This window comes from Protopterus annectens, chromosome 10.part0 (genome assembly GCF_019279795.1).
Source record: "Protopterus annectens isolate FY-2018-M chromosome 10.part0, PAN1.0, whole genome shotgun sequence".
Lineage (NCBI taxonomy): Eukaryota > Metazoa > Chordata > Ceratodontiformes > Protopteridae > Protopterus > Protopterus annectens.
This window is the reverse complement of record NC_056744.1, coordinates 344,222,810-344,233,414: the sequence shown is the minus strand read 5'-3', so window position 1 is coordinate 344,233,414 and position 10,605 is coordinate 344,222,810. Positions and strand designations below refer to the sequence as shown.

Sequence of the window (10,605 nt, the reverse complement as noted above, 5' to 3'; positions counted from 1 at the left end):
ATCGCCTCTCCACCAACATGAAGGGATATGTGTAGCGTGGCCTTCCTTTACGTTTTGTATTTGGTCCATTCCTAGAATATCGCCTCTCCGCCAACATGAAGGGATATGTGTAGCGTGGCCTTCCTTTACGTTTTGTATTTGGTCCATTCCTAGAATATCGCCTCTCCACCAACATGAAGGGATATGTGTAGCGTGGCCTTCCTTTATGTTTTGTATTTGGTCCATTCCTAGAATATCGCCTCTCCGCCAACATGAAGGGATATGTGTAGCGGCCAGTATCAAGTAAGCAACTAGGGTACTTCTGTCATATGAGCTGAAGCTTTTCCAGTTGTGCCAATCTCCCCAGCTTCTCAATTTATATACCCCCACCACTTCCAAAAGACATGCAGTGATACTAACATCTTAGTAATGAAAAAAAATCAGAAGTGGTTTAAGACCGAATTCGCAGCATTCTGAATTTATAAAGTATTCCAGGGTCTTGCTCTGTACAGGTCACTGGTCATGTCACTACGTTTAACAGCATTTTTCACATCATCCCCAATTATGAGAAAAAATGAATTTGTTTTTGGAAGTGTTTTATTATATAAAACATTAAATCTTCTTTAAATACAAAAGAAGAGGTCAGCAGGAGAGAACCACACTTATCCTTTTACTAAAGTTAAAAAAAAAAAAAAAAAAAAAAAGGATTCCGGTATGAGTATGTGTGGGAAGGGAGACCTTTCATAGACTTTTATCAAGCTCCTTTCAAAAAGCAGCAGCAAATCATGGGTTAATAGACTGACAACAGCACAGCTGGCCAGGTGCCAATCAGCATGAAATTTTACTGACCTGTTTCTGGCATCAGCAGATAGTTGGACATGGTGTGAATCTCCAAAAAGAAAAATAAAAACAAGAATCTGGCATGACTGGGACTACTGGAACCTGCAATGTGTATGTAAAGCATGGACCGTTACTTTTCTGGGGGGGGGGCAACAGGGAAGCAAAGTGAGTGGAAAATCATAAAGCGAACCAAATGTAAGTATGTCAAACAAGTATTTTTAAAAGTATTCCCGCTTACATTCATTTAACAGCATTAAAGAACTCAATGAAAAATATATACCTATATAACCTCAAGAATTCTGAAAACGTCATCTACAGTGCTGGAGGGGGGGTCAAACTCACTACAAATTCATAAAAAAAAAAAAAACTTACTACAGGTCACTTAGAACACTGACAGAAACCATTAAAACTTGTGTTCGATCCTGGAAGCCTACAGATGGTTCAACACTACAGTGTAACAGTTTACAGCAGTTGAAAACCAGGGCCTGTCTGGTTTGGACAGTAGGTACAAAATAAACTTTTTTTATTTGGTTAAGTAGAAGAGGTTAAAGTGATCCCAGTATGGCTGCACAGTATGTTTCTTCAGTTTCCAAGCACAAAATCCACCAGTCTGTTCTCCTAGCTACTGACACGACAAGTCCAAGAGCGTGGTTTCACCAAGTCGAGTAAGGAAGGCTGCAAAACAAGAGCAAATACAGAGTCAAATCAGCTATAGAATAAATACTCTATGCAAATAGCATGCAACACCCTCAGGTACTAGGAATAATACTCTGTGTAAACGGCATGTGACGCTCTCAGGTATTAGGAAAGTACAGTTGTGTACACTTACCATAAATGTAGATGTTCGAATGTATTCACTGTTGCAGTCATCACATTTGGGTTATCTGCTTGCAGTAGTCCTCAGTCGACCTGATTAACAAAGTCTTGGGTCCTGCGTCAGTTGCTGTCTCTTCTTCCGTGATGTCAGGTTGTCAGGGGTATAAAACATGCAGCCGACGCCATTACATCAGTTTTTCTTGCCCCAGATAGACCTCCAATAAAAAAGCAAATACACCAAAAAGCTTTTAAGCATAGTAAAGGAGAGTAGAGGTATTGCCAAAAAAATCAGGGGGCTGGAGGGAGGGTAACCAGGACTGCAACAGTAAATACACTTGAGCATCTACATTTATGGCAAGTGTACACAACTGTACTATGTTCTTCGTGTTCCACAGTTGCAGTCATCACATTTGGATAGATTTCCAAAGCTAAAGGATGGGTGGAGGAATTTAGATAGCATTAGCACCAGTTATAAGACCCTGCAAGACTGCAGTGGCAAAGCCAGTTCTGGATTTAGAGAAAATTGGCAAATGGTAATGCTTGGTGAACGTATGTACAGAACTCTGGGTGGCAACTTCTAGGATGTCCCTGGTAGGGACACCTCTGAGAAAGGATGTAGAGGTAGATGCAGCCCTGGCTGAATGGGGTCTGTTCACCTGTGGGATAGGTTTTCCATGGTGCTTACAGCAGAAATGAATGCAATGGCCTATCCATTTAGAAATGGCTTGCTTTGAAATAGCCTTCCCCTCTGCCCCTGCAGCAAATGCCGCCAGCAGTTGTTCAGATTTCCTTTAAGGTTTAGTCCTGTTCAAGTAAAATCGAAGTTGTCTGTGCACATCTAAGGAGTGCAGTATTCGTTCTCCTTTGTTCTGTGGATTAGGAAAGAAGGTTGGCAAATGAATGGACTGATTGAGAGCCACACCGGATACCATCTTGGGCATGAAGGAGGGATTGGTTCTGAAGGACACCCTGTCCACATGAAAGATGATGAAAGGCTCCACTGCCATAAGGGCCTGTGATTCAGATACCCTCCTTGCTGAAGTGATTGCTAAAAGGAAATCTGTTTTCCAAGAAAGGAATTTTAAATCTGCAGTAGCAGCTGGCTCGAAAGGAGGAAGAGTGAGTTTCTCCAACACAAAGTTAAGGTCCCAGGCTGGAGTTGGGGGCTCTCCTGGGTGGTCTTAAATATTTGGCCCCTCTGAGGAATTGCCTAAGCAATGGATGAGAGAAGAGGGGAGTTTCTGTGTTATAATGAGCTGAGATGGCGGAGGTGTGAATTTTGATGGAGGAAGAAGAAAGGTCCTTGTGAAGCATCTCAGTTAAGTATTGTAAAGTCTGAGGTAAGTTGAGCGCCGATGTGCTCATCCCTTGAGATTGGTTCCAGGCACAGAATATTTTCAATTTTTCAGCATAGGATTTTCTAGTACTAGACCTCCTTGCCTCTAAAATGATATCCATCACTGGTTTACTGAGGGATGGTAAGGGAGATATTAGGTAATTAGCCAGGCTGCTAGGTTCAGGGTTTGAAGTTGAGGGTGCAGAATCTGGTTCTCCTGCTGAGATAACAGGGTAGTGGTCAGAGGCAGGTGCCATGGGGCCAACAGTGACCCACTGCGCAAGAGGGGGTACCAGTGTTGGCGTGGCCAGTCTGGTGCAATCAATATCATCCTTGGTTTGCCCTGTTTGATCTTTAGCAGTACTATGGAGAGGAGAGGCAGAGAAGGAAAGGCATAAACTGAAAGGTTTTTCCAGCTGAAGGGCAGAGCATATGCTTTTCAAGCTTGCTTGTGGGGAGTCCTTGTGCAAAATTTGTCCAATTGGTAGTTCTGGGGGGAGGCAAACAAGTCTATTTCTAGGCTCCCCAATTTGTTTGTCAACATGTTGAAAATCTTTGTTTTCACTTGTGTGGGTCCATGAGGTTTCTGCTTAGTCTGTCTGCCAGTGTATTTAGTTTTCCTGGCAGGAATTGAGCTTGTAGATGCACTTGGTAGCTCAAGGCTGTGTTCCACAATGCCATGGCTAGTCTGCAGAAGGGGTAAGAATGGGTACCCCCCCCCCGCTTGTTTATGTACCACATAACAGCAGTGTTGTCCTTGTCATTAACTGTCCTAGAAGAATGTGGTCTTTGAGGGCTGTCAGAGCATTCTGTACAGCTAACATCTCTTTTTGATTGATATGCAGGTGCATTTGACTTGGGTTCCATTTGCCCTGAATGCACTGCCCTGCCAGGTGAGCCCCCCATGCATAGTCTGATGTCTGTTGTTAGGGTTTGGGCGGCAGGGGGTAGAGTGAATGGTAGTCCCTTGTTTTGGTGGCAAGCCTCTGCCCACCAAAGAAACTCTAGGCGTAGGCAAGATATGACAGGAATCATTGCTTCTAGATCCTGAGAATGTTGACACCATAGGCTTTTTAGATACCACTGTAGTTTCCTCATATGCAGTCTTGCATATGGAATTAGTAGAATGCAGGAGGCCATGAACCCCAAGGCTTGCAGTATTTCTCTTGCAGACAGCAGGGTTTCGTGGCCACTAGTTTGAAGTAAGTTGTCAAGTGAATTTGTTTCTCTGGCATGAGGAAAGCCATCTGGGAAGTTGTGTTCAAGCTTGCTCCCACGAATACAATTTGTTGACAGGGTCCCAGATGTGACTTTTTTTTGTTTATGGTGTACCCCAGACAAGTCAGCACCTTTTGTACAAATGCCAGATGATTGAAAAGTATGTCCTGGCTTTCTGCCTGAATTAGACAATCGGCCACGTATGGGTATATTTGAATTCTTCTTTGCCTGCAAAATGCAATGACAGGCGCTAGGCACTTTGTGCATACCCGGGGCACAGTAGATAAGCCAAAGGGCAGTGCAGAGAACTGATAGTGCATGTAGCCTTGCTTTGAAGCGTAGGTAGGTATCTTCTGCAAGATTCCCTGATTGGGATGTGCAGGTAGGCTTCCTTCAAATCCAGTGCTGCCAACCAGGCATCTTTGCCTAGCACAGGAAGTAGCTGGTGAAGAGTTAGGATCTTGAATTTGGGAATCACCAAAAAAGTGTTTAAGGTAGAAAGGTCCAGGACAGGACGCCATGAATTGTCTTTTCTGGGTACCAGGAAAAGTCTTGAATAAAAACCTTGTCCCTTTTACTCTTCTGGTACAGTTTGAATAGCCTTTATGCCTAATAGAGAGTACTTGCTTTTGAGCCTCTGCCCATTGATTTGGGGGGGTAGATCTGGCCAACCATTCAAGGTTGGTAATGTGTGGAAGTGAAATTTGTATCCTTGGGAGACTACAATTAAAACCCATTTGTCCTGGGTAATGAGTTCCCAGTTTTTGGCCTGCAGAGCAATCTTTCCCCCTAAAGGAGCAGTCAGTTGATAAGTGCTTGGAAGTTTTAAAGTCAAGTCATTGAGACAGCGTTCCATAGGGGGCGGCTTACTACTCCCTGATTTGGAAGCGGAAACCCCCCACTGCTTAGTCTTGTGCGTACCGTGGGACTGAAACCTGGGGGTTCTGTTGGTTTTGGGTTGAGAAGACCTGGAAGAGGCAAGAAAGGACCAATTCTTAGAGGGCTAATGTCTACTAAATCTTGGAGGCTGAACTTGTAGGAAATCGTTAACAGTTTGCATAGATTTAGCGTTTTCCTCCATCTTTTTAAGAACTTCTGCTTTGTTGCCAAACAGGCGGTCCTGATTTAAGGGAGCATCCAACAACTTAGCTTAAACATGATCTGGCAAAGACTGTTCCTTAAGCCAAGAATGCCTTCTAAGTACAGAGCCAGTGACAGAAGCCCTGCAAGAGGCCTCTAAAGAATCAAAACCACATTGCAAAGTATGTTTCCCAACCTGTGCAGCAGAATGCATTAAATCCTGTAAATCTTTATTTTCAGCACAGTCAGGAATCAACATCATTTTCTGTTTAAGCAATCCAATAATATGCTGCTGATACTTTAACATATGAAACTGACAATTTAAGGCCCTAATGGCCAAGGTTGCAGAAGTGTATACCTTCTTACCCCATCTATCCAGCGCCCTGGAATCTCTATCAGAAGGGATAGGATTTTTGGCAGTAGTAGCTTTAATGCCCAAGGGTCCCTGTGAAATGGTCTCAGGATCTGCAGTAGGATTTTTACTCTGTAATACCTATTAGGTTTTCTGGGGAGCAGGAGGCAAAGAATCAGGGGCCAAACTAGATTCTGAAAAGGCATCATCAACTATGTCTAGTACAGGAGGGATAGCTAAAGGCCTGTGTTGAGGCAGGAGTAAGAAGTCCCTAAGTCTCTTTTTTGAATCAGATTAATCCTGGCTTTCCCAGAAGAAATGCTCCCTTAGAGTATGCAAGGTTTCACCAAAAGGGAAATCCTGTGGAGGGGATGCAGAGGGAATAGAGTCCTCTGCATCAGAATCCTCATAAGCAGATAAGGGTAAATCCAGGTCATCAGAAGAGACAAAAATTTCTGAATCTGGGTCAGAAGATTCATAAACAAATTCAGTCCTAGGTCTCTTAGAAGGGGATGGCTGGCTTCCCCTGATTAAAGTTATAAGGTCTTCAGCCATTCTTATCATTTGTTTTTTAGACATAGAAGTCAGAGCATGCGGCCTGGGCATTGGTTTTCTAGACATGGTTTGAGCTTTAGGCCTTAAAGAAGAAGGTGGCATCAGTTTAATATGCAAGTCCGCAGGCCTGAATACACCCTTAGAAGCCGGTGCCTGCAAAGTGGCTCCAGACCCATCGAAAGTAGAGACATCCGCAGATTCCACAGTTGAAGCACCTCATGACATTCCGGACTCTGAATGGGTCTCAGTAGAGGCCTGCGAATCAGAAGTAGCGGGCATCAGGGGCTGCGAAAGCACCTCACTGAGTACCGGCGAACTGGCTTAGGAGAAGCATCGTCAGCAGCTTTGGACCTAGGCAGTCTCTGTCTTTATCTTTGCGTTTTTTCGGAATGCTGGTAGTCGGTTGGCTAACAGATGACACATCTGGACAATTGAACAGAGAACCAAAATATTTAGAAACTTAAATATACCGACGATGGATAGTTCGTTGGTTAAATAAGGCACAAAGCCGACAGCGAGGTACATCGTGGTCAGGGCCTAGGCAAGGAATACAGTACAAATGAAAATCTTTATGAGGCATTTGCTTTCCACAAGAAATGCAATTATTAACTTTTAGTGACATCGGTAAAGAGCAAGAAAAAGTTTCCCCAACGGGGTACTTCGCTTTAGTTGAAGACTTCGATTCTGAACCTCAAAAACGAAAACTTCAGGAGTCGGCCGACCAGCACTTGTAAACTTCTGCTTCAGGCACCGCACGGCAAGAAAGACTGATGTAATGGTGTCGGCTGCATGTTTTATACCCCTGACAACCTGACATCACGGAAGAAGAGACAGCAACCGACGCAGGACCCAAGACTTTGTTAATCAGGCCGACTGAGGGCTACTGCAAGCAGATAACCCAAATGTGATGGCTGCAACAGTGAAATACAAAGAACATTAATAATACTCTGTGCAAATGGCATGCAACACTCTCAGGTACTAGGAATAATACTCTGTGTAAACGGCATGCAACACTCTCAGGTACTAAGAATAGCAGTCTGTGCAAATGGCACGTGGCTCTCAGGTACAAATTACTATCGGTACTGAACTCTATCATGTACCCGCGGTGGTGGTGCTGCGGTAGCATTGTCACCTCACAGTAAGACGCTGTCCGGTTCAATTCTCAGCTAGAGCGTCTTCTGCGTGTAGACATGCGTGAATGGGCATACCTTTGCTGAAGGTTGTGTGTCAGGGCTGGCAACTCGGCACGTAAAAATCAACTACCAATCATTAGCGGACTGGAGTTCCGCTGTGGCGACCCCTAGCCGGAAAAAGCTGAAAAACACAACAACAACTGAACTCTATCATGTACAAGGGAGATGGACAGAAGGACTGACATCTGAACAGCTATTGAAATCTTGGTCTTTCCCAAAAGGAGCCATGGCAAACAGTGGTGCTATCCTGCAGTGTTTAACTCCAGCAGGAGGTCTGAAGCTTGGAAGGCACCTCAAACTGGAAGATGTACCACATGCTCACATTAACTGAAGTAAACTTCTTACAGTTCAATGTATACAGGCTTTGTTTTGTGAGCACATACTAATGGGCTACTATGCTTGACGGAGAAGTCATCTTCAAAGCATGTACATTTCATGTATTTTACATATATATATATATATATATATATATATATATATATATATATATATATATATACACAACAGATAGGCAGAAGACAAGCAGCAAAGTGTGAACTAAGTCCTTAATCATTTACAGATGCCTGTGACATTTAGTGATTAAGTGGCCTCACAGTGAGAGGCTACAAGGAGTTGTACAACAGAGAATGTCCACTACCCACTGGAGCAGCACTTGCATCTTGATCTGTGCCACCAGTCACATGTGGTCAGTGAAGGACATGGGCTACTGTACAGCCACAAGACTGGGCAGTGGTATACAATGTTCAGCAGGTCTTCTCAAGCGCAGAAATAGGTCACTACAAAATTTGCAGCACCTTACGTAAATACCAGAGTTGTCAGCCAACTGTATTTATTGCAAAAGGTATTTAATAATAAGCATTAGAAGCCTTGTGTAATTACTGTCAGTAGGTCTGAAGGACAGCAGGGAAAAATGCAGACCTCCCGCTGCCACAGGATATCACAGAAGTTCAAGGCAGACTACACAGCAGCCACAAAGGTTCGGTGCGGACATCTAATAGAGTTACTCCCCCCAGAGAACGATACCATTTCATCTGAAGAGCAAAATAAAGGGCTGTACTTACAATGGAAAGTTCATCAAGCTAGAAAGGGGAGCTACAGCACACAGGACCCCATGTGTGGTGACAGCTAAGAACATTGCAGAGTCTATACTGGCCTCAAAGTATAAAGAATGAAACAGGTGGTTAAACAAGTCATTTGACAGAAAAAAAATCCAAAAATCTAAAAGTTGCACCTAAACAAAATAAAACTGGTTTTCTGTGTAGCCCTGCAGTAAGCCATTTTTTCCACATTTTACTTCTTTCTTTCAAATGAAAAACAGGAGCATTGGCTTTGTCTCGAGGAGACAAGAGCTGGTTTGCACTTGCTATTAAAGAATAAAGAGAAGACCGGTAGTCATAAGAAAGTGTAAAGGTTGACTGAAACGGGTGAGAAAAAGCTAGGCCTGGACATTTTACTTATTTCATTTTACTTTATTTGTTAAGTGAGGTGTGCCACTGATCCCAAGGGACCACTGTCAGTCTCAGCCTGGGACAGCACAACAGAAAGAAGATAAAGATGACAATTTTTAAATGGAAGTATGAATAGTGATCAGTCGTGAAGCACATTTCATAAGTAAGCAAACAAGACTAAGTAAAACTACAACTATGACCAAAAAACATCGACATTTAAACTGTAAGACAAGTTGCATAACTGAATCAAAATGTAGTGCACACAAGTACTATGTACCGTATACAACACGGTATGTTGGCAGAGGGAATGAAAAGTCAAGAAAGTGGATGGAAAATAAGATACAGTATGAGGTAGGAGGTACGACTTCACTGGTAGAACAGTAAGAAGAAAATGAGGGTGGTGTGGACTTAGGTTACGCTACCTACTGTAGTTCATGGTTCAAATATTTTTAAACTAGCTGTGGAAAATGTGGTAGGAAGGCATCATTTAAATCTTTAGTGGGATGGACTCCCAAATGTGGGGGAGGAGGAATAGTATTGAAAAATTGTGGTCAGTACAGTGACATCCATCCCTAGGAGTAAATAAGGAATGAGTTATATGAGACTTTAATCTTGGCTTGTAGGTAAGATTAATCTGCTGGCAAAAAAGAGGAATCTCAGGTGTAAGAGTCTGTAAGCATGGTAGACTACAGAAGGGTGCACCTTTATTTATTTGCAGTTTGTTAACTGGGGAAGTCCACTGGGCCTTGTTGAGCCCGTTTTCAGTGGAGGTCTGGGAAGAAAAGCTCCCCAGTACAAGAAAAGCAACCCAGTACAGGAAAAGTAACATCTTAAAGTAGAATCATACAATTAGAAAAAATGGGTCATTAACAATGCATTATAATGAAGTATAGAAATTGAAAAGTGGAGGTTGAGGGAGGACCTCTGTACACAACGTGGAAAGTAGCATCATACATTAGCATTACACAGTTCAAAATGTAGAATTAACCAATTATAAACATTGTTTTTACACAGTAGTTAAGACAATGGATAAATTACAAATTTGAGGATTTTTTTAACAGGATGCTAGGCAGCAGTTAAGGCAAATACAGCGAGGAATAAAGGCAAATACAGTAAAGAATTAAGAAACTTTGTTTAATATGGAAGCCATTTTGACTTTTAAAGGACACTATGGTAAAAAATTTTTTTGTGGGCAGAGATAAATCTACAGATACTGCTGGCAGTGGTTTGGACAAACATCATTTTTTTTCTTGCTGGAAGGCCGTACTGTAGTTTGGCCTTCAGTATCCCTTTGCCAATGGCTACTCTGTTCGCAGGGGACAGGAAGTGGAAGATGTTTTAGAACTAGAAAAGTAGGGACTTGACTTCTGAATTGTTGGCACAGACATGATTTTGAAAGCTTAGGCTCTGGTCAAGCTGGACAACTAGGTGTTTGAAGTGAGTAGTTGTTTCTAAGGGCAACTAGTTGCCAGACTGAATGATCCATTCATTGGGTGCAGCAGAGAGCTTTTGCTTGGTACCAAAAATCACAGGTTCTGTTTTCTTGGTAGTCAGTATACGTTTATTTTTCAGTAACTGGTTACAGAGGCTAGAAAGGTCTTCAAGTTCGTCTTTGACAGCCCTGGGGCAAGATACTGAGATATGGGAAGCCCATGGGTAGTGAGATGGAGCGTTAGGATACTATTTTAATTTTGGATGAGGACGGAAAACAGCATCAAATTTGGACTAGTCTCTCCAGTCCGAAAAAATTCTTAACCATGGAAGAGGGTCATGACTGATTCCAGATGA

The 10,605-nt window shown here is 42.8% G+C and overlaps 1 protein-coding gene across 3 annotated transcripts in view; it reads right to left on the bottom strand.

Annotated features, from left to right (window-relative positions):
• Positions 1–219: 219 nt before the first annotated feature.
• SOAT1 (sterol O-acyltransferase 1) overlaps positions 220–10,605 on the bottom strand; it is a 1,410,727-nt gene continuing 1,400,341 nt past the window's right edge. For all 3 annotated transcript variants that reach the window (XM_044085246.1, XM_044085245.1, XM_044085244.1), the window contains exon 16: positions 220–1,494. In XM_044085246.1, coding sequence (XP_043941181.1) covers positions 1,438–1,494 — 57 coding nt within the window. In that variant the 3' untranslated portion in view covers positions 220–1,437. The remainder of the gene's footprint in view (positions 1,495–10,605) is intronic.